We start from the raw sequence: 24,565 nt of genomic DNA on the forward strand, positions 1-24,565 counted from the left end.
CAATTTTCCTTTCTCTATGGAACTCATGACCTATGAGCAATATGCAGAGAGAAGCGGGGTTGTCTTGATCTATAAACTTTTCTCTTAGATAAAAACTGCTGAGAGACAGGGAATTTAAACATCCAACTTTGGACTGAAAATGTCTTGGATTTCCATATTTAGCTCTACTTTGTGTGCTGAAATTTCTCTGCTTTGAATCGTTTCTTTAAAATGTTGGGGGGTTTTCTTTTAATGTATTCTAAACCTGTTTTTATTGAGGAAAGCAGGACACATAAACAGGAAGAGCAGAAAAATAACAATAAAATCAGCATGAGCTCTTGCCTATATGTAGAACATACATATTACCCTTGTTCGAGAAGGAAGGTTTATCTTGAGTTTGCTGATTTATAGCATTTAGACATATACAAATTGTTGCATATTCTTTTAATGAAAGGAGTAGAAAATCTCTGAAAGAACATAAATTTCACTTCCAGACTAACAGGAATGAGTTCCCATTTACTCTTTAGTTTCTCTTTTTGTAATTTTGCTTTCTCTATCCATGTTAAAAACCCTAGAGATCTGCTATGGAGAAGGCAGGGGATTTTAGTAATTGAATGGTAAAAGACTTTCCTTGCCGTTAGAGATAAGTCTGTAACCCACTGAGCAGATTCCCCAGGGCATCAGTGCAATTGAGGAAAAAAACTGGCTAGTCAGTAAAAATCACATAGGAAAAATACCTGCAGAGACCATTTCCCTTTGGGAATGGGACTGATATATCCCACAAGGAATGATACAAGATTTGATGCAAGCAAAATCTCTTTCAGTTCACCCTTAAAGAACTTTTTGGGAAATAAATATAAAACCCTCCTCAGGACAAAGCAAGAGGTCCACAGGAGATGGTCATAGATTTGTGCACAGCAGAACTGGTCTGATGGGACTCAGTGGTTGGAAACCAAGCTGTAGCAATTGCTGTGGCAAAAACAGCTCCCCAGGAAACCCTAATACATGAATTTCAGACAAGAAATTCTGCCTCTGTGTGTGCCAAGGAGCTGGGCTCTCAACCAGTGGATCTAACTCACCCCTGCGGGCTCTGAGCTCTTAATCATGGACTGTCCTCTTTGGGGAGCGTGAGAGAAGCCCCACTTGATTTAATTAAGACAAGAGACAAGCTGACTGGGAGCCTTTGGAAAAACAGAAGTCTCTGGCTTTTCCATTGGGTTATCTTCCCACTTGAAAATGAGGGGCTAGGTCTCAGCATCCACTCTCCCCTGTTTTACCCCAGCTTACAATCGGGCCCCTAGTTATTTTTGGGAGGTGCAGGGAAAAAGAGGGACTTTCATAGATCTAACCTCTCTGCCAATGAGTGTGTAGGGACTTGGTTAAATATCTGATTCCATTAAAGACAGAACTAAGTGAGAAAGAGGAGACATTTAGGAAGGTGAAGAGGAATTTCCTTAGGGTTTCTGGGAAGAGCACCTGCCTGTGATACAGACTGTGATGCTCTTGATACTCACCAGGCATAGCAGGACTGGAAGAAGGGAGTGAGGAAGAAGATGCCCAGATAAGGGTCCATGTGAAATATAAAATCCAAATAAAGGGGGAGAAAGGAGATCCTAAAAAAACCCCCAAACTTGGGTACCACCACCACCAGAGAAAAGGAAAAAAAAAAAAAAAAGAAGCACAACTAATTTAGGGAAGGGATGGAGTTATTTTCCACCCGGCAGTCTTGGTGGGATGAAGAGGCGGATGCCTCCTGAATCCCACCTTCTGCAAAGGATAACCAATCCTAAAGTAAGAGCTAAAGGGGGCTGGTGAAATGGAGCCGCAGAACTTCCTAAGAAGAGATTATCTACTTAATTAAAGATTTTTTTTTCCCTAAGTCCTTCAGCCAATCAGGACTCAAGTGCCAGAGAGAGATTGAACTGATGAAAAGAACACCCCAGGTTCCTCGAAGACAAATGCACCACGAAAGGGATAAGAGGGAGGGAAAAGGGGGGGAAGAGAAAAAAAGAAAGAAAAAAAAAAAAGAGAGAGAGGGATAAAGAAAGAGACAGCAAATCCCTTAAAGCAATCACTAGATTCAATCTCTACCAGCACTGCCCTGGCTCTCCATTCCTGGCAAAGGCAACTGGAAGGGCTGTTCTTGAAGTGTCCTCTCCTCCTCCTGCCTTAGAGATACTGCTGAGCTGGGGTGCACTGGGTGCTCTGGGGTGGGAGGATTGGGCTCAGGCTGTCTCCATCTACTGCTTGGGTATATGAGATGATTGTCTCTGCCTCAGTCTCCCCCAGAAGTTTAAGGAGGATCAGGGCAAGTTCCTACCTCCATCTACTTCTCCTTCATCATGGTGACCTGCTCTTCCCACCTCCTGTTTGCATCAGGCCATCCTCACCCCAGGAGAAAGGCCTTTGACTAAACCTTCCTATTCCCCCTTAATTTTTTGCTTTTGGCATTTCCTATAAAGTCCATGGGAGGGGGTCTTTGGTTTGGAAGGGTTAGCAGTCTCTCACTATGGGCTCATCCCAGGCCAACAGCTGCTGGAGCTACTTAGAAGCGCATCCAGTCTGTGGCAGCTGGCCACATGGGACATCCCAGTTACTGTCACAGCACCCACCACAGATACCCTGACTAGGCCTAAATCAACATGACCAGTTGTATCACCACGCCCTAAAGCCATAGGAAGAGCTTCTCCACACTATGCAATTGAATTTTGTGCTGTGGACATGATCAGCCTAAACATGGGCTGAGGCCAGTCAAACTCATTTCATGCAGGGCACAGCTACCAAGCAGAAGTGCTGGACCCAGGCAGGATTTGAAGAGGACTGAGACCCTGTGGCTGAGCCATCATGCAGGGCTGGCAGCAGGTTGAGCTTTGCTTGGGAACACTTCAGGTGGACCAAAGCCCCTCCTGGGTTGCAGAATCTCAGGGAAGGAAGGCTGCTCAGCAGAGATTTGCTCTCTAATGGATTTTGGCTGTCCCACACTGAGCCCAGCTGTGCTCAAGTCAGGGAGCCAGGCACAGCAAGTAGGACACTGCTGGCAAAACACTACCTTTGCCCAGAGCACTCCCTCACCCCAAGGCTGGCTGGGCAGTTTCTGAGCACCTAGAGGAGAAGAAAATGCAGGTGGCAACAATTTATCCCGGGGACCAGCTATGCCCCCAGCTGTGTCCTATTACAGCAAGACTGATGGTATTTGACTCATTAAAGCCCTAGGTCATGGAGCCCCGAGCATTTTAAAAACTAAGGTGTTATGTATGCTGAGAAAAAGCTTGAGAATTTGTCTTGTAGAAGATAAAACCCCAAAAACTGAAAGGTGAGGGAAATGAGCCCTTTATTTATTCTTAAATTATTTTTTAAGAATACTGGTTGTAATTATTAATTATATTGAAACAAAATTTCAATGCTGTGATGTTTAGCGCCGTTTAATGGTTTTGGTGCCCTAATTCAAGTAGTGGAGGTGGCTGTGCTCCCCCTCCCAGGCTGTCCTGGACTCAGTGTAGAGAGCAGCTGCAGGGGCTGCTGCTGCCTCAGGGGAGCTGAGGGTCTGCCAAGGGGCTCAGTCCCACTGGGACAGCACTGGTGGGACGCAAGAGATGCCACCATCCTGCATTTGGCATCTATTTCTGATGGTAGAAAGGGAAAGAATTTTCAGTTGTGTCTTGTAAGTCTCCAACTGTCTATTTCAGGATTCTTGAGCTGGAGTTCTCACATTTCTCAGGTCTGGCAGCAACAGCATTTTGAAATCATGCAACGCTTCAGACGTTTCTTGACCAATTGGAAAGGAAAGACACCATTGGGTTCACTGGGGTGAGCTGTATTTGTTACTCCATGGCAAATTAAGTAAGAAGATTACAAAAAGTAGGAAAAAAATAATAGTAGGTGGATCTAAAATAAACAGATGCAATTAATTGTTTTTATTAGCTGTTGCAAGAGGCACCCTGGTCTTTCTCCAAGCTCACAGAAGCACCAGCAGCTTTGGAAACATCAGCCTCCTCTGCCAACATCTAATTCCAATTAAATGCAATACTCACTTTCCTGGAAAAAAGCCTGGTTTTCAAACCAAAGAAGCTGGACCCAAAGTCTGAAACAAAACTGTCCCAAACATGTTTCAAAGTATTTAATTACAGTTCTCAAAAGCTATTAAAAAGATTCTATAAAGCACAATCTAAAGAAATGAGATGCAAAGTTGTTTATCATATTCCTCAAATTTTGTTATTGTTACTGACAAAAGCTCTGTAAATTTACTAAATGGATGCAGAGAGAAGTAAAACACATTTTATGTCCAGAACAGGTACCTAGACCCACTGGCCAATACAGATCTCTTCTGACCTTTGTACTGACTACTGTGATGTGTGTTTGACTATTTGTTCGTTTCCGAGAATGGCAGGCAGGGCTTGAGGACAACAGCAGATAGAGAACCTGCCACCATCTTCAGTAATTACTTCCAGTTTATTTAAAAAAAAACAAAGAAAAAAAAACCCAAACAAAAAGCCCACCAAATTTTAATAATAATATGTCTAAGTTTAAATTCCAGAGTTCAGAAAATCTGAACTATCTTAAAAGAACTTATACAAGTTATCACACAAGTCAGAGAAAAAGTGAAAAAAAAGGCCTTTAATACTCCTGCTTCCTTCCACCCCAGGACCAATGCAACAGATGGATTTGAAAAAAGAGGTTAAGAAGCGGGGGTAATAATTTCAAGTCTGGCTTACAGATATCTCAAAAGTTTATTGTTGTCAATGAAAATTGCCCAAAGAACAGATTTGCTAAAACAAAATGAGCATTAAAAAGGTCAAAAAAGAATTTGAAATTTCTTCTGTTCAAAGATATGTAAAAAGAAAAATAAAATGAAATTAATCTTATCCAGGCAATACACAGAGTTCAAAGCTGAAAGGGCTGAAATAGTCTCAGGAAGGTCCAGCTTTCAGTGCAGTAAGTAAATTTCAGTTGTTTTGACTGTAGCTTTGCCTTTTGGACCAACTAAATGGATCTTTAATAGTGCCTAAAGTCCATCAAAACATTCACCAGCACCCCAAGAAGGAGTATGTGCTGCTCACAGTCCTGTACTGGACATGCCCTGTGCTATTCTGCTTCTTCAGTCCAGTGGCTCCAGAAACAAGGCCAAATAAAGGCTGGGGAAATGCAAAAGCTTCCATGAGATCAACTAATATGAAATGGAAATAAACATGGAATTTTTTAGCATTTTAGCTCTGAAAAGGCAAGAAAGGTGCTGGTATGCCCAAAAGCCTCTTTGTTTATTTTTGTGTTTGGCTGTATCTGTCTGAGATTGTGCCATTAAAGACAGTATTGACACACCAGAAGATGCCAGCAGTGGTGCGACCTCTTTGCTGTAAGGTTGATTTTGTAACCTGGCACTGTTCCCCCACGCTGTTCTGTGCATGGGTGACGCACGCAGAGCAGCCTCCTGTGAGGTCTGCTTGTGCTTTAACAGGACTGAGAGGATCCTCACACTTGTAGGTTCTCTGTAAGGTTCATGAAGGGACAGCTCAGTGGATCACTGCAGTGAACTGTGGGGATGGGACACATACATCATACATCATAGGAAGTGATTTGACCTGAGGAAGCAGACCTGAGGAACCCAAGAAAAATCTGCTTGGGAGCTGCTTAAACAGGCCCACTGTTGCACCAGAGACATACATTTTCTTTCCTTTTCAGGCTCTCAGTGCTCACTTCAATATTATTAGTAATGGGAATACTTGTAAACAAAACTACTGGACTGTAAGAATGAAGAATTAAAAGACTGCTCAGTGACATGCTTAAAACTTCTTTAGCTGAAACTGTTCGCAAGCTCTGCAAGAGCCCTAAATAACTCCAGCTAACTTACAACTGGATCTCCTTCACCCAGATCAGTTTGTTTGGCTCTAGTGCAGAAAGACCGATTGGTTTGGAGCCTCTTTTGTGAGGCTGACAGGAGGAGGTTTAGCTGAGGGATTTGTCCAACCCTGTGATTTTCTCATCTCTGATTTGCTATGCAGTCTAATGACTGTGCAGCTCTGGGTTACCCTGTAATTTGTCCCTCTGACAAGCCAGCCTGCCGTGTCAAAGCCGGCAGATGGTGCTCCCAGCTTGGCCTGCGGCTGGGCTGCGGCTCAGCACTCCTGTGGAAGAGGATCCCTGGATTGCAGGGGTGCAGGAAAATGCTGCTCTTCTAGACATGGCCATGTCCAGCACAGACAACAGGCTGTGCACAAGATCCAAGCTAAAAACTTCTCCTTTGCTACTGCGCGTTTCTCCAGACCAAGTCTCTTGAGGCCTCAGAGTAGGTAAAGCCCAAAAATAAGTCTGACTGGTTGTGTCAGGGCAGTGGTGTGGAGCTGCTGGTGGCTGTGGCCACAGCTGGAGGTCAGCAGTGCCACGGTGCAGCTGCCACCTGTGTGCGGAAGCACCCTTCCCACAGCCAGCCACTGTGGTGGCCAATGAGACCACTACCAACACCTGGCCTTAGCTCAGGGACGAGCAGATGTTCCCCAACTCTCAGCAAGAAGGTGGCTGTAAGGCTGTCAGCAGTATGCACAGATCTGTGTCCACACTTTCTCACTGATGTGCCCCTTAACAGGTCCTGGGACGAACCACAGAATCGGGGACCAGCAAATCTGGCTCAGCTCTTTGCCCTACAACAGCAATGAAAACTGGACTGGAGTGAGTCCAGTGAGGTCCTTCCTCTTTGCCCAGCTGACTATCGTGACTAACCTTCTGCATTTATCTGGAATGAGTCAGACCTGTAAAATCATGAGACCAGCTTGAAAATAATACACACTGTGAGCTATTTGTGTCCAAGTCTTTAATGTACTCTTGGGGCTTGTTTCCTCTGGAAATGGCAGAGCTGGGAACATGCTGTTCTCTCGTAAAAAAGGCAAGTTGGGCTCCAGGCAATTGGACTTTCCAATGAACACCCAATGTCAAAAGGCTTGTCAGAAATTAAGGGGGTAGTGACACTGAGCAGGCATGTAGGGCCTCTCTGTGTTGAGCAAAACTTGCTGAGTGTGGGTCCGGGCTGTTTGCCTGAGAGATCTCACACATTCGGTGTTTGTACATTAAAATACTGGATCCATTTTGCTCTGTCCTTGGCCAAGGACTCCTCTTGGCCTTGTGTGTAATACTTGTTGCTATTCCTCACGTTGGGAGTGGCTGCATTTTAGTGGAGAACATCAGATCAGCCCATGGGGTGTGGTGGCTCCCAGTGAGCTGTAAGGAAAGCTGAATCATTTCCCCATAAAACCCAGGGTGCAGGATCTGGCTCCAGCTCCAGCGTTCCCCAGTGTCATTTGCATTGACTAGGACTATTTCTTTTGTCAGAATAGTCAGCCAGTCCCAATAAATGGTGATGATGATGATGAGCTTGGAGGCTGAATCAGGCAGCCAAGATGAAGAAACCGCTCCAAGATGGTCAGCATAAACTGGCACCACAAAATCTATCCCAGTCCTTTGTAAATGTCATTGCTGACAGAGCCACTATCAGGCTTTCTGTCACAATCCTTAACACAAAGCACTTTTAATGGTGGTTGTTGGAAAAAATGTTACAGACAGACTGTTGTTGGACAACCCTGACCCCTTTTATAAGTGTCCCAAGAAAGAGGCATAAACAATAAAGCATCACTTTTGTTTGCCTGTTTGGAACAAGCCCCTTGGCTTTCATACTGCCAGCCTGGACAAGGTTTCACCACTGATGTGGGCCACCACAAAGAGGTGCTTTATTGAAGCACAACACTCTCTGAAGGAGATGTTTCTTTTCCCGTCTAAAATGAACCAGATATTTCAGTTATAAATGAAGACCATGTTCTGTGTCCTAATCAAGATTTTCCCTGAGTCCTAAAAACCACAGATGCAGAGAGTGAGGGAAAGAGAATTGTGGCTAGAAATAATAAGCTTTTTTTTGAGTGCCACTGTTGAATCACAGGTAGGAAAGAGGGCTCTGTCCTGTCAGGTGCTGCTGAGAGGAGTCAATACATGGTGACAAACTTTTGGCTTGTTATGTTCAATTGTCACAACTGACAGCAGTCAAGCCTACTTTGTATAAATCTTTTACAAAGTCATTCTTATCTCACCTCCATCACTGCAGCATCCCAGGACAAGGGCTACTGAAACCTCTCAGTATACTTGTGAAGTGTCAGCTGTGGACTAGAGGCTGGTAACTGAGGCATGACACAGATAATGAATTGCCCAGACTCAGGCAGCCAAATGGTGTCTCGTATGCTACATCTGAGCTGAAAAGAAACCAGGATATAATCTGTAATAGGGAGAAGAGGGAGCTGAGGGTGCCCATACAACAAGTTGCTGCTCAGAAGGAGGGTACCCTATAACAGAAGATGTAAGAACATCCTGGCTTCTGCCCAGAGGTTGCTGTGAGCTTAGACCCCAGTACACTGAGATGGCACTGCCTCAGGAGTACAAGAAGATCCTGTATAAAGTCAGCTTTTCTCAAACACTGGCATTTATATGGGGACCTGTATCTGGTGTCAGAATGAAAATCAACATCAAAGTTTGCAGTGGTTTCACATTAACATTGCAAAGTCAGAATGAACCCTACTTTGTGGAGGACAAAGCCATGAGAGATGGCAGCAAAAAAATCCCAACCACCACATTAGAAGACACTATTTATATAGTTTCTTTATAAAATGTTCATATTTATCCTTCACAGGGTAGTATCTTTTGGAATAATGTACTTTACGTAGCTTTATCCTTACCCATTGCCGCTGTGAAAGACAAGCTAACTCCCAGACTCTGTTGTCAGATTGCAGTACCTGTTTGGAGACAGAGTCCAGCCTTTTCTCTCCCCAGTTTTGAGAAACATGGCAACATAATTCAGACTTCATGCCGTCTGGGTGACCGAAGGGGAATCTGTAGGTCAGACACATTGTGCCTGCAGTTCCCTGTCCGACTCCAGGGTGGCGATGCTGCCTCAGGTCTTGCTCCGGCTAATAATGCACACTGTGCACTCTGTGAAGGGATTTTATTTATTAGCACCCTGGGTGTGCTGAAAGATGATTGCATTGCATATGGCAGGAGTCATTCTTATAACCACGGTCTGCCTGTTTTTGCTACATCCGAAGCCTTGCATGTAGCTGCTGCAACAGCCTTTACCTGCCCATGGATTGTAACCAGAGGAAGAACAGAGTGTCCTAAGAAATTATACGTGTCTTGTTTCTGGGATGCTTCTTATTATGAGAATTTACAGATGGTGTCAGTCATTGGTAGTTGGTTATGCTAAGATCTGTTATCTCCCACCCAGGACACAGGTTCTTCTAATTCCAGCTCCGCCTTTGATCATGGATAAATTATTCCTCTTTCACACGCCTCAGTCTCTCTCCCCATTCAAATGTCTATTTAGACTCTAAGCTTTTGGAGACAGTGGGTGTCTCATAGCGTGGAGATACAGAATATAGTAGTGATACTCTACAGCACCCAGAACAATGGAGACCTTGATCTTGATGGCAGCCTTCACTCATTATCTTAATACAAATATCCGAGTCTATATTTGAAACAATTTATCTGAACAATCCTTTGGCCGTACTGACTTCAGATCAGACACATGATAGGAAGTGACAGAGGAAACTGTGTATGTAAAACCATTTTATGTCTTTGAAATGACTGAAGATGTAACTGGGTGGGTGTCCTCCAAGTGGCAGCGCTGCACCTCAGACACAATCTATGTGTCATTTCCATTGCCTGCTAGAAGCTTTCTTCTGAGCAGGGAAAAGAAATTAACTCCAAGTTTTGGATCCCAAAGGGCAATTTTGTAACAATTGTGGCTCTGTGCATGGAGCAGCTCCTTAGAGAGCTGAGTACTACACTGGCACCAGAGAAGGAACTGGTTCCTCCATTCCAAGGGAACACTCTACCCATCTGAAGAGTGAGCAAAAATGCAGGTTTGAGGAGACTGGACTCTCCAGCCCTCCAGTCCCTTTTCCATTTTTAAGTACATGCTAGAAACACCACGGGAGATAGGAACCATCAGTTCTTAATGAAAACTCCCTTTTGACTAAAAAAATTTCACAAAGGACATTTTAATGGGGAGGTTTTGAGCATAAATAGTGTGAGGACCATCAATAGTGTTCCGCCATCATTAAGAGAGTGAACTTCCCACCTTGTGTGGCAGAAGAGCCAGTGTGCAGATCCACAGTGTGGATCTCCTCCAAGAGTACGTCTTCCAGCTTTGCTGGACTGCAAGGAGTACTTCTGTGTGCAGCCTCTACCAGAGAGTTTATTTCATTGGTGTACTACTACCTCTCTTAACCAAGACATAAGTCAGTCATTCAAAAGACCTGGTAGTGCTTCTTTAGGCCAGTTTGTTGCCTTATGTGCCTCCTCCATGCCAGCTCAATAGACACATCCACAGTGCAGGATCCTCCTGGCAACACTAGGCATGCCAAAGCAACAGTGAACCTCTGTTCCTCATTAGCCAGCCTAATCCAAGCCTTGCTATTTTTATCCAGTTCAGATTTCCTCACTCCGTTATTAGATAAATAATGTGGCAATCTCTCAAATGTCTGGCCAAAGGCAGTTTGCAGTCATTTCTGGCCCTACTGCCAGAAATCAAATGGCATCTTGCTTGCTAAGCTGACCCCAGTAACAGGTTCTCCTCTCAGAGGAAGCATCTGGATCTCAGGACTCTATCAGCATTTCCACTAAACTAGGGGTCTCTTTCCCCTTCTCTCCCAAAACAACTGCATTAATGCTGTAGTAGAGGAGAATTCAGCAGCATCCTACCATGTCCACCATCTTCCCAAATGCCAAAGGAGCAAGTGCCTGATGTGCCTCAAGGGAGGTTGTAGGACCTCCAAAAATCACTCAGTCCTCTGAGATGTCTTCCCTCGATGTTGCAACAGATGGGAACAGTGTCCAGTGCTCTGTCCTCTTGTGACCTTACTCCCAGCGTGCCCTAGATGTGATACCTTTCATTGAGAGCTGAGTGACTCTTCTGGCTTGGACCACCAGCAGACACAACTGGGGCTTGATCTGAGGCGTGTCAAAGCACACACATTCAAAATGTGCTAAGCCCTATAATAACAGGGAGAAGGTGGCCCCAAATATGTTGTTTGTAGCATCAGCTAAATGCTAATTCGTAGCTGGTTTTCCTCCCACTTTGCTGGGCTATCTTGACAGAACAAAAGCCAGAATTCCTGAGGAACTAGCAATTACTACCAAGTTTCCAAGGGCAAAACTCAGACAACATATTGAAAAAAAAAACCAAACCAAAAAAACCCCTAAACCAACCAAACAAAAAAAAAAAACCCCACCAAACCAAACCCAAGAACAATGACAAAAAATGGTCATAAAAATCTCTGGTTTCTGAAAATAAAGAGTCCCTCCCCTCTGAAAACTCTGCTTCACACTGGTTTTGGTAGGATATCCAAAATCAGCTGTATATAAAAGCCTTGGTCTGGGTGTCCTTTATGCAAGGCTGAGATGGTGGATCATTCTCTTATGGTCAGTCAGATATGTTAATAAATTTCTTTCAGGCCTAGTTAGGGGCTTAGCCTGTGCATTTTAGAATTTGTACTGCAAGTAGTGCAAGGTGGAAACTACTCTGCTGAAAAAAGGTAGACTGACCCCCACTGAACCTCAGTTATGCCTTATCCCACCTTTCAGGTGGGGGGATTTCTAGGGAATAGAGGGCAGCTGAGCAGTTGGACTTTCCTATAAAGGGAGACTATGGGGATAGAACTTCTGGAAGACTGGGGGATGTGGGTACGTAGGAAATTGATGATACTTGCTAGGGAAAGGGTGGGTTGCAACAAAACTGTAATGCAGGTTTGGAGATTAAGCCTCAGAAACTCTGTGGTTTAGGCCATTGTTTAAGGCTGGTAAAGCAGCTGCTAGAGAAAAGGGGAAACAGGTGAATTTGAATACTACTTATTATAACTGGTACTGTGGAGGGGAAGGGGAGCAAAGAAAGCATAGTCTGCTCTCAGGGAGGGAAGCATACTTGGTTGAGTAGAGACCTATCTTTTTTAATTCTCCCTTGTTTCTATCTCTTTTCTGTACTTAGGTATGTTCTGGATAGTGTAAAGGAAACCTGACCACTCTGATACTGGGAGCCTGAAGCAACCCTGAGGCCAGAGAGCCTATAAATGTTTCTGAGAGTTCAGGGTCTCCTGCTGTTGTAGAAAGCAGTGCCTTTGTCCCTAGCCTTCCATGCAATGAAGGCTTGTGGCAGTCTGACCTCCCATGGGCCTTTCTCTACTTATTATTGGGATATCATCAGAGTCTAGAAGTTTAGGAATTACTTCTGGGGACAGAGCTGCTATATTAAGTGCCTTTGCTGCCTCTTCCAGAGGCACAGGAAAGCTATGGTTTTGAGGTCTCTGAACATCTTAATAGTTCATTGGTAGGCTCTTCACTGTGCCTGAGCAGGTCTGCTGTGGGATCTCTTTGGGCAAGCCAGGAGTATTTCTCAGCTGAAGACCTCTCAGATACTGGGGTGGAGGGGCAGAGCTCCAGGAGGTGCCATCAGAGGTGCTGGAGACTGAGGCCATCCTCAGATGAGGTCTGTCACTGACCCGCTCTCTTGGTCGGGTGATGTCGTCCTTAGTGAAGGTCGGTGTGCTGCAGTGCCTGGTCAGGACATTTTCCTGAAGTAACCCCTTGTTCTTCACATGTCAGAGAGTGTGGGAGTGCATCAAACAGCCATTTGCCTGGCACCACTCTTATCTGAGGGTCACTGTTCTCAGGTTTCTGTGCTCAGACAAAGATTTGGCAACTCCCTGGCGCTTGTGTTAGTGTGACCGTGTCCCTGCAGGGCTTGACAGAAACTGGTCTGAGGGAAAATGAGAGTTTGATCTTCAAACAGTGTCCATTGGGACCCCTACTAGATCTGAACAGCTATCGTATCTCTGATATCTGAAAAGCAGGTATTACGCTCAAAGGCTACCAGTGGCTATACCCCTGCTCTTTCATCACTAGGCAAAGAAACAGTTTGCAAATCTTTTTATTACTTACTGATGTGAATTTTTTTAAGGTTTCTGGGGCCACAATTGACTTTTTTCTTCATTTGCAAAAAAGATCTTAATCAAGATTGCAGAATTGAATAGGCTGTGGATGGTTCAAACCCAACTTCTCTGCCAAGCCTCTGGCCATAGAGGATAGGTCCAGTTATTCCTTTAATGGGTGCAGCAGGATCACAGGATGCAGCAGGGGGTGTTGCTTAGGGCTAGGTGCAGTGGGGATCGGTAGTTCTTGTGAAGAAGGAGCAGGAAGAGGTTGCTCAGCTGATCAGTGGCAGAGTGGGAATAAGCTCCATTTAATGTTTTATGCATCAGGGAGAAAAAAACACATTTTTAAAATTCTTATTAGACTTTTACAGGGGGAAAGGAGAGTGGGAAATTTCTGCCCTATTGATGGAGAAGCTGGTATCCTCACTTTGTTGCATACAGAGCCAAACCAGAGACACTTCTCTGAGGGGAAGGAATGGATATAACTGGGGTTTAACTTGAGTAGGTGTATAAATTACCTCATACAGATTCCCTTCCTCTGTAATTAAAGTTCTAATGTGATGGGATTTAATCTTAGTGTTCTTGCTGGCTCCCCTCTGGCACTTCTGGCAATATAGCCTTGGAGAACTCTCACTTGATACCCTAAGGCTTTCTAAATGCCACAAGAGGTGACTTAGGTTGCTGGCAGCAGCAACGGGGAAGTTTTAGAGGGCACTGGAGCCGTGCCATCAGCTGCCATACTTGCTGGTGCACGGGCAGAGGTTGCATTCTGAAGCTGGGAGGCTTCTGCTAGAAGTGCGGGGATTTGACAATGTTTTGGCACTGATAGAGAGGATTAGAAATTAGTTCCTCTAGCTCTACAGGTGCTTACCCCCCAAAGGCTTTCCTTAAAGTCTGAGGCAGAAGTGGAAATAACAAAGCTAAGCAAAGTTTTCAGGACTGTCTCAGCAAGACTGATATCACCCATTTCACACAGATGAAAGAGATTAGAGGAAAAAGGAAAGCAAGAATTGAGAACATTGAGTGAGTAAAAATTCATTACTAATATCATTAAAGCATAGCTAAGCCAGCTCATTTTCCCTGTTCTTCAATCACACACTATTTGGCTTCTTTCACTTGAGCACTAAACAAATTCAACAGCTATAGGCCATGTGTAGGCTCAGGAGGTCCCACAGCCTGGGGTGGGGGGGGCTTCTTTTGCCCTCAAAATGAGGTGCTGGGCACAAAAGCAAACATTTCATGATCTGCCCATGCAGGCAGGTGACAGTGGGAAGTCAGCTGCTGATTGCAAATGTTTGCTGACCACAGCTTGCCAGCTCCAGCTGCCAGCACCCAGAAAGCTCTCAAAGCCAGAACCTCATCAGTGATGACAATGCTGGGGGAGGGGAAACACTGGAAAAACTCTGTTGCATGTCTTAATAAATCATAACGTTGCTGATATCAGTGTGCTGGTACTGAAGGAGTTACTGGAGGCAATAAGCTCATCAAGCAGGAAGTTTTGCTTGAACGGCTGGGCATGAGCTAGCACTGTGCTTGTGCACACTTGAAGGCCAGGTATGCAAGAGGGATTTCAGTGATCAGGCTGAAACAGCACCAGAAAATCTGGAAGGAAATTTCATCTGTCAAAGCTTTTGTTTCTTTAGTTTAATCACTCTCATCATGTTTTGGACAGATAGTTTTGAAAATATAACCTAGTGGCAAGAGACTGCATTTGATTCTCAGCTTTGCCATGAATGCTCTGGGCTGCCTCTTGCAAGGAAGCTCTGTGCCTGTATTTGTAGATGGGGATTTTGTCTCTTGGGTTTTAAACTCTTCTCTGGGGAGGAGCTGCAAGACTGTGGGATCTGCTCAAACCTTTCAGTACTTACATGGAAGGAGTGCTTCACAGAAGGTGAGGTTATTGGTAGTTATTAAAAATAGACGTCCAGATATAATCTGGCTGTTCTTCTATAGCATCTTCAAAGCATCTGCTGCTGGCTGTGGTTAGTCAGAGGATACCTTTGGTTTGACACAATAAAGCTAGTTTTGTTGCAATAGGTAGTCAAACAACCTCACATTCTTTTTATAGATGGAAAAATCTGCCTGTTGCTTAATTGGAGGTACAAACTTCAGAGTCCTGGAGAGATGGGAATGCAGATTACCTGGAGGCAGATTAAAAGGGAGGCTTATTAAGATAAATTGTCAGGGGTCTCATTTATTTGCAGCAGTGTGACTTCCAACACTTGTTACTTTTCTGCTTTAGAAGTGATGAGTTTGCACAGATTCTCTGGACATCTGTGGAAAGCACAAGGCATGTGGAGATGCTTTAGTAAAACAGCAGACTCGAGCAATGCCCATATTTGCAGAGTGACTAAGTGGCAGAGTTGGGTCTGCCAGTTCATGGTCCCCAGCCATGCATTGAAGCATGAAGGGAAGACAACATGTGGGTGATGGAACAGAAAGCACTTAGCTGGCTCTTACGTGGGACCTCCTCCTTTTGAAGAGATCTTGCCCTCACAGACACACATGTGGTTCCTGTCAAGTCCCTCCACAGAGCTGAATTTGACTGAATTTCCTATAGTATATTTCTGGGGGATGAATATATTACCCAGAGCCACCAATTCTCTGGCAAACAGTAGCATGTATTTCACTGGGCTTTCCACACGGTTTGTTTCATCACAGAAGCTGTCCTGTGCTAGCACTGTCTCTCCTAGCTGGATCTGCACATGCCACCATGAAGAGTTATGCATGCCAAACTCTCTTTAATATGTTTTTCTCAAACAGGTAGTATAAGGTCCTATTTTCTTTGACATGGAATAATACTCTTGGGGGAAAACTCAGATAACAATTACTATTTCTTAAAATATCTTTTATTCATCATACTGTTAATAGAATCAAGGTGTTATTAGTAAAGCAGATAGCAATTCACACAACACATCACTCATTCATGTTCACTCATTAGTGGGAGCAGCCATTAGAAGTCCAATCCCAATGTGAATGCTTGGAAGCAGAAGGTCATCCTGACTTACCACTGCCTTCTGGGCAGGTCTTCAGAAATTCCTTCAGAGGGCACTTTGATTCACCACCTGCATACATAACTCTGTATTCTTAAACTGTGTAGAGCAGCCACTGCCCTCCTGGGTGTGATCCAAGTTATACAACCTGTTGCAGGTTCTAATGTGCGCTGGCATTAGACCATGTGTGCTTGTAGAGCATTAAACGCTGGTGGTCTAAATTTATAATTTCTTGCAAATTCATGAGGATTAGTTATCTCTGAAGCTTATCAGCCCCTAGGAAACTTTCACATAGTCTCTTTTAGCATGTATCTGTCTTGACTTTGTCCTATAATATTTCCTGGTACCTATTTCCCCATCTGAATCTATAGAAGCATGCAAACTTGTCCAAAGGGGACTTCTATGATACCAGGAGATAGTATTGACTGGGGTGGTGGTGGAACATGTATGCCCTCTGCAGAATATGTGATACTGTGGCCTAAGGTGGGCTCAAATTCATTTGGAATAAGCTGAATGGATACCATTACTTGGGCACACTGATGCTGTCATCTTCCCATGGATGGAGTTGACATTTACCTACTCAAACTGGTTTAAGAGCCTGTATGTGACACATAGAAAGGCTCTCTGCCACAGCTCCTCTTCATGTTTTGCAGGCTGGTTGGGGTTCCCCTGGTGTTCCAGCTCTCTCATCCAGGGAGCGATGACCTCCTCTGACAGCTGTGTTGTAATGCCCAGCATGGTGAAGAACAGAGTTCCCTGCAGACCCCAGAAGGGTTTGGGAGGAGCAGTGTAATTGCATAGCACCTAGTAGATATCAATTTACATCTCTGCCCTATATGGGAACTTATCAGAGCAGGATGGCCCAAGCTTTCAAGCCAGGAGAGAGCTCTGTGGGATCCCAGCCATATGGCATGCAGTGCTGGTTACTCATGAATAGGTTTGCTTGGGGCTTTCCTATATGTGTGGTTAATGAGACAGTCTGCTCCTTTAGCAGGTCTCAGTCTGGCTCCTTTTTGAGCAGCACTGGCTCACACTGGTGCCTTTGCTAGTGCTTCTGGTTGGCTTTCTGTGGTCTTGCCCAGATGAGTCTTGGTCTTCTGCTGCTGAACGAAAAAACCCTATTCCTGGCTGCACAGCAAGCATCTCCAAAGAAGTCTGAGCTGTTGATGGTGTAGAGTTGGCCAGCTTGAATGTAAAGCCAGCAGCTAGCCTGGAGAACGGAGTATTACCATCTTGGGTGGCCACAGTGAAGGAAAATGGTAAGTGCTCTGACATTCTTCCTAAATCCAGCCTTGCCTTTTCACCTCCATGGAGTCTGCCCCTCTGAAGATGCTCAAGCCCTGAAAAGCCAAAGTGGGAGTAAGGGTTGGGTTAAAGGAGCACTGAGATAGAGAGGTTTGAAGGTTCCTGCTCACCATTACATGGGCCCTTCTCTACTGCAGGATCCCTCCAGTCTTGTTCCCCATCTTACCCAGAGGCTTTCAGTGCAACTGCAGCAGACCCAGTGCACCTGATCTGTCAGCAGCCTGATGCTCTGATCCACATTACAGCCAGCAGCAGGGCAGCCAGGATGCATGGCAGAATCTGACTACTGTAACCAGGGAAACAGGAGTAGTGGGCTTTTCAGGAGGAACCAAAACGGAGAAACATTCTGAAACAGTAAATTCATTCACCACATAGCACAGTGAAGAAAACCAAGAGGGTTGTTCTGCTGTGCTGACTGTTTAGTTATTCCCTGTGATGGGGGCGGTGAAGTCAGCAGGTGTGCAGGTTAGTATACATCCCATGTCTTTCCATCGCTGGCATTTGCTGTTAATTTTCATCAACCTTCAGAAATCCCACACACAATTATAAATTTAAAACATGTGGTAGCTTGTGTATTGTACGATAAAAAGTATAAACCAGGAGGAAAGTGTGAAAAGGCCACACTGACATGTAAGTGCAGCAGTGTCACTAGCTGTGGATTTAAGTGCTAAATGAAGTGCTACAGGTTGTTTCACAAAGCCAAGTTTTTTACCCAGATTACTACAGAGCTGTCATTTGGGAAATCAGAGCAGCCCTTCTTGACAGACCATGCTCGGCATTGACTTCACTGGGGGTTTGCAGTGCCAAGTGCCTTCTCTTCTTTATTTATTTGTCACTGTCATAGACACCCTGCCAGCCATGGCAACTGAAGCATTTGTTACCAGTCATGCCCTTAACTGGAATTAGCTCCCACCCACTTTTCTCTGCCGGTTTAGCCAAACAGCTCTTTGGCAGCCAGGTTACTTCTCAGCCTCTGCTGCTGGTTTCTCTGCAATGGACTCATGTAATCGCTATCTTGCAGTAAGAACATTTTTGTATCAGTGTCCCTATCTCCCCCAACAGGAAGAGCAGCCTAACCCTGTCCTCTAAGCCATGGAAAAGCTATTTGCAAATATACCACGAAGGAGGCCCTTTTGCAGTTGTTATAAATCTGAGCTTTTACTGGGAGGTGCTTTATCTATGCCAGCTAGTTTACAGTGTCTCAGTACTTTACACTGAGGATGCGGGTAATTATCTTTAAGGTAACTCACTTTCTAAGTGAGCACTGTTCTCTTTTACTGCTGCACTGTAGCTTCCTCATGACCAGGAATCAGTTCTTTCTCTGCAGTAGTCTCCTCACAGAATGGAACTGAGTGCATTTAATAAGCTAATGTGTTCTGAAGTGGGGATTGTGTTCAAGATGCAGTACCTGATCACAGACTGATCTTATAAATATTTACTATTTTATATGCCTGGAGCAGTCTTATGCATTTAAACATTGCCAGTGAACAGCAAGCACATTTATAAGGAAGTGTGTGGTACCACCCTTGTGCTAGAGCTGATGTCATGAGGCCAGGAAAGCTCTCTGCCCTATCTCTTGGGCACCAGAAGAGGCCGAAGGCCATTGACACTGACACCATACACTGTGCCCAGGCAAACATTTGGGTTGGAAATGTCTTTATGTGCTGGCCACATGGGAAGAAGGTGTAACTTGAGGGTGCAACTAAAGGGCAAAGAGGCTGAGCTTAGAGCTTTCCTGTGCCCCAGCTTAGTGGCTCCCCTGCTGCATGGCAGGAGATGCAGAAGTGTTTCTCCAGCCAAACAGAAATCTGTCACAGCACGGCCCATACTGCAGCTGAATGAAAGTAACTCACCAGGGCAGGGAGAACTCAGCTGAGGGGTTACTGACAACGATGTGTCAGGAAATTAGTGATCCTTGCAGTATGTCCTGTACCTGCTCAGATAGAAGAAGGAGCTGACAGTAAGAATGCTGTTAAGAAATTAAATGCAACCAGTTCTCATGGCAGAAGCATTTATTATCAGTCTGTACTGTTCTGTTAGCTCAAGGCATCCAGATAAGGATGAGGGCATAGAACAAGCTATGCCTCAAGGAGAGTTGTGCCTCAACCCATCAATCATTCAAAAGCATTATGTATTTAAATGTGCAATTGGAAGTGATTTGAGTCTCTTGAGGAAAAAAAAAAACTCTGCATGCATCTCCTGGGATCAGGTGGTTTAGTTTCACTGTTTCAGTGTCTTTTATTGCACAGGAGTTTTGTTATGGCAAGGGTTAGTAGCAAAGGGTGGGATAGAGTGCTCTGGTTTTCCTCAAAGACTGAGGAACTGAGGACCTGCCTTGTGAACTTTGGAGAAACAAGAATGGCTGAACTCTTAAGTAAAGCAGGTAAGATGGAAGGTTTCTGTGACAGCTCTTTGCCTTAAAACATCCCTAACCATGCTCTGGCTTCCCTGTGCTGGATGTAGAATATGAAGAATTTTCTCCACAGAGGACAGCAGAAAACCTGGGAAGGAGGAAAGTAGAATTTTCCCAGTTCCTGGAGGATTAAGAGACCTGCACATCATCACGTAGGAAGTCAACAGCAGAGTGGGAACCAAATAAATTCACTAGCAGTGATTCAGACTAGAGGCTGGCCCAGCCCATATAAAACTGCATCATCCTTCTGACTGGAAAAATTCCACTGAGAGAGACACCTGCCAGCAGAAAATGTGATCATCATAATTGAAACACTGTTTGAAACCAGAAGGAGAAAAAAGATGTTCTGGACATTTTGAAATTTCCTGGTTTGGGTATTTTCAAAATGAAGCGCTTCTAGATGTTGCTTGGAAAAGACTCTTCAGCTGTATTTGTGTGCAAAGGTGGCGATCTTATATACTATTACATGGAACGGAAGGAGTCAAATCAAAGACAAAGGAAGGCAAACACTTACGACTGAAACTGCCTCATGGACAATCAACCACACAAAAAAGCTGTGAGCTTTTTGTCTGTTTTCAGATAAATCCAAAAAGTTTTTGTAAATTTTTCCTTCCATTTTTCACCTTTCTGAATCCAAATTAAAGCTAGTTGTGAAACAAAAATTTCCTTTTTTGATGCTTCTCTATTATAGCCTCTTATGCTCTGCCAGCATATGACTAAGCTTAATTGGCATTGGAAAGACTAGAGACAAAGAAAAAATCTCATAAACACAGAAAATAAATACCATACAAATATTAAAACAAAGCTGCTGCATTGTTACTTGCAGTTTTAGAGACTTATTTCCTGAAAACTCGAATGTCTGCACTATCTTCCACAGCATCAAATCCAGTATGTTACGTACTCATTAGTCCGAAGAACATAATCATTTACGGGTCTGAGATGGCTTTGTTAGTCAGGAGTGGCAAACTCACTTATGAGCCTCTTTCCCAAAGATGCAGTATTTATTATGTGCCATCAAGCATCTTGATAATTTGATGGCTGGCCTTCTTAGAGGCTTGGAGTGCTAAAACAAAGCATCGGGAAGAGAACTGGAAGATCTGGAAGGAATGATGTGGAGGAATAGGAGTGCTGCCTCCAAAGATGGGTGGGATCATGGGATCCACAGTGATTCCAGCCCTCTGTTTCCCCAAGCTGTAACAGGAGTTGTCATGAAAGCAGAATTTAGAGCAGGGTAACTACTGGCAACTAGTCCTGATCCTGCTGTACATGCCTGACATGTCATGTTTTCAATCAGTGGCAGCCAGAGAGGCTGTGTAGGAGAGCCTGCAAGCTGTTTGAGGCTGTTCCAGGTCTGCTCCACTCAGACCTGTGTCCATGAACCTTTTGTATGTGTCAGAGGGCACATCTTTGCTTTTACCATCTAGTTATGGACCTTGTTTGCTGTGAGTCTCCCTAAAGCATTGGTGAACCTGTTGATGCTGTGGAAATTGGAAACAATTTCCAGAAGTTAATCACCCCCAGTAGGAAAAAACAAAAGTATGCTTATATGTCAAGTGCATTTCAAACTTCCAGTAATTCTTGGGGCATTTTAAAACTCCTTAGCTGCAAACAAGGAAGCTTAGTCATAGGCCAAAGCCACCAAGATGCCTCAGATGACATATTTCTCACTCTGAGCACTCAGAGCCCATGCTTGAGTTGAGGGCTCTCCTCATTAATATCCAGGTGTGGAACTCATTGCACCAAACTCATGATCTAAAAGACAGGCATCCAAAAACTGATCCGGGTATCCGTATATAGAAGTTATAGATGCACCACCAGCAGATGATTCACCCTTTTCTAAAACAGGTATCTCAGACTGCAGCTGTGAGTCACTGTGAACACCACCTCCGTGTCTCCTCTGACTAGAGGATGCTTATTTAACCAAAGTGGATTTCACACATGTTTAAAATTGTTGAAGTTAATTGAAACCTGTCCCCACCATCTTTGCCCTGTGAAAAGAGACACATGATCTCTGAGTCATCTTGAAAGACTTTTGGCTGAAGGGGCAGAGTGGACAGGTGAGTGAGGAGCAGCCTGATGTTCTGCACCTGCTTGACGTGAGAAAACATCTTGGCCTCTGTCACAGTTGTAGTCGTTCAAGGCTTTTAAAATAATTATCTTGGTTTTCTAATGATGCACTTACCGGTGACCACCCAAGAGAAACATATCCAAGCATAATTTCTTTGGGATTCAGGATCAGGCCAAATCTATTTCAGTTGAAAATACAGTAGTAAAATGTGTGACATTTGAATCACCAGTATGTAATTAGGCAACTCAAAAAGACATGGAAGAAGAGAAATATTATGATTGTGTCTCTTCCTGTTTCTGAACATTAAAAGTCACATGGCAAGGGTTACCAGAATTATGTGATCAGCTTAGAAATTTTTAATTTTATATAACTGTCTAAATGGGACAGAATGTTAGACCTCTCTGTACATGAAGGAACACGTAATTAGGATGATTTTGTCAAAATGACGACTTCACTTAGAATATAAGGTGCCTGAAGGTCATAGGTATTTTCAAAAGGGATAAGCATTTCTTCTGTTTGAGTGATAAAGACCAGAGTTTTGTAAAAAGCTATTTTAGGAGAACTGAAAAAAAAAAGTAAAACAAACAGCTGTGTTTGTTACAAAGCCAAAGTGGCATGTAAGAACTGTCGTCACTGTGTTCTCTATTATGAAATACTATTTGTTCTGCAAAGTGTTGTATCTTTCCATGCAGTTTAAAAAGAAATACAAGACACAATTTTACAAGTTTTTTTTTTTCAGTTAAGAATTAACTGAATAAAAAAAAGTGAGTGAGGATTTGCTTGTTTTCATATAATGCCAACTTTCAAAATACAAAACTACCAGATTAAAACACAGTTAACATTTTTATGCATGAAAATTGTACTTTTAAGCCTCTCTTCCAAATCTAAGTATTCCATTTTATGAGTGATCCTTTTGTGTTATTTACGTATGTATATATAGGCCCGAATTTGAGTGTGACTACATCCGTCCACACACATACTGCACTACAGTGGTTTGCCTTCCGGATTTTTCTACTGTCTTTTTTAAGCCAAAACCGGAGCTCATTTTTAAACACGACTTGAAGTGCTGGCATTTCCCACGACTCCAGCATCTGGCGCTTTTTTTGAGCGAGTCCAGCGAGGGGCAGGGGCGGGGCTGGGATGGGAGCCGGGAACGGGGCTGGAGCAGGGCAGGAGCGGGGCCGGGCCGGGCGGCGGGGCGGGATTGGCCCGGCGCGGTCAGGCGCCGTGGGCTGTTGCACACACGCGGCTCCGGGCCCCGGTGACCGGCAGTAACCCCGGGGAAGCCCAGCCCACTGCGGGTGTTCCCCCCGATGGCGGCCCTGCACCGTCAGCCGGCCCTGGCTGGGCGCGGCCTCCCCGCCTACGAGGGCGCCGGGGCCTGCGCCGCCCCCTCAGCCCTGCCGTGGCTGCCCCGGGCTCCCGGGACAGGAGCTCCCGCAGGGGTTGGGCTGAGGCGATTGGCCCTTCAGCACATGCCACTCCATCCATCCCTTTGCTTTGCAGGGCTGCTGTGGTGCCATCTCCTCCACGTGCTCTCCTGGGACTTTGTTCCCTCTTTCCAAAAGTCCCCGCGGGCTTGTGGGGCCCGCATGGAGGGTCAGCAGCAGCTGGTGCTTTCTCACTGTGGCTGGAGCGCATGGCTCGGAGCAGAGCCGGTACCAGTCCTGCTCCTGGGCAGCTCCTGGGGGATTGCTGCCCTCCCCAGGGTACCCTGCCTTGGGCACCCTCCCTGGTCCTGCTCCCAGGGCCCTGGGCTGGACACCCTGGGTTCCTCACAGCTGTGTTCACTGCGTCCCATCCCTAGCGAGTGAGTGGATTGCAGCTGGAGCCTGGTTTCTGCTAAGGATCACGTTGGTATCTTCCGCATGTTGTGTTCGGAGCAAAAAGATGCAGCAAACTCTCCCCTGATAGCTTGCAGCCCTCCCTGCTCTCCCTCCCTTGCATCTGAACAAGCAGGCACTTGTTTGCCTGCTCTCTCCTACTCAGCAGAGCTGGCTTGTACATTAACTCTTTCTTTCCCTCTCCTTCTCTGCTGGGTAGGAGATTTTCAGAGGTGCAAAGTTGGCGTGCGCTGGAATTGCAAGCCAAATGGGCAGATTACATAGGAAACCAGGAATGATTATGCATTAAATACTTCTAGGCAATGACCTAAAATGCTGAGCTGGCGCTGCTGAAGGGTTTGATAGTGTAGGAAAACATATTTTGGGCAGGGGATTTAATAACAGCCTTTAACGAAGAGGGAGAGGTTGTGATTGGAGTTGCACTCATGAAATCCAGACAGAGGGATCATTAACTTTATTTTTAGGCCTGGCTGAATAATCAGGAGTTTTGAAGACTTGCCTTCTCTGTTTCACTTGTTTTAGGAGGGGCTGTGCTGTCACAGCTGGGATCAAAAGTGCACCAGATTACCAGAAGCAGCACCTCTCTGTCACTTCCAGGGACGTGGTGCTGTGACCAGCTGAGGAGCAGGAGCATTTGCTTTGCTTTTTTCTACAGCTCAAAGCAGCCATATGTCAAATTGGTTGAGCTGGTCACATACCTCCAGGTGGAAGAACACAGCTGCTGGAAGTGGCTCAACTTCTGGCTTGACTGACTCTCTTTTCACCCCCCCACTCCAATTTGCAGTGTGCTGGCTCTGGCCTTCCCACCCAAAGGGCGTTCCAGCAGCACTAGCTGCAGCTGGAAGCCGAAGCATGGGCATGTTCTTCCAAGGGATTCAGCATGCCCAGCTGCAAGGGTCTGGCGGTGCCAGTAAACATGGGCTGGACCAGGGGTCCCAGTGTGCTGCAGGTGGCAAAGATGCCACAAACAAGGCCATCCCTCTGCCTGCCTGTGCACAGAGCAAGCTGGT

The 24,565-nt window shown here is 45.0% G+C and overlaps 1 protein-coding gene across 1 annotated transcript in view; it reads right to left on the reverse strand.

The window, feature by feature from the left end:
- The window catches only part of WNT8B (Wnt family member 8B), a gene marked incomplete at both ends in the record, with an annotated part of 31,864 nt that extends 10,113 nt beyond the window's left edge, over nt 1–21,751 (reverse strand). The window contains 4 exons of the mRNA XM_084210152.1: nt 5,450–5,507; nt 6,539–6,611; nt 7,019–7,128; nt 21,622–21,751. Coding sequence (XP_084066278.1) covers nt 5,450–5,507; nt 6,539–6,611; nt 7,019–7,128; nt 21,622–21,751 — 371 coding nt within the window. The remainder of the gene's footprint in view (nt 1–5,449; nt 5,508–6,538; nt 6,612–7,018; nt 7,129–21,621) is intronic.
- Nucleotides 21,752–24,565: the final 2,814 nt, after the last annotated feature.

The sequence above is a fragment of the Fringilla coelebs genome, assembly GCF_963513975.1.
Source record: "Fringilla coelebs genome assembly, chromosome: 8".
NCBI classification, from domain to species: domain Eukaryota; kingdom Metazoa; phylum Chordata; class Aves; order Passeriformes; family Fringillidae; genus Fringilla; species Fringilla coelebs.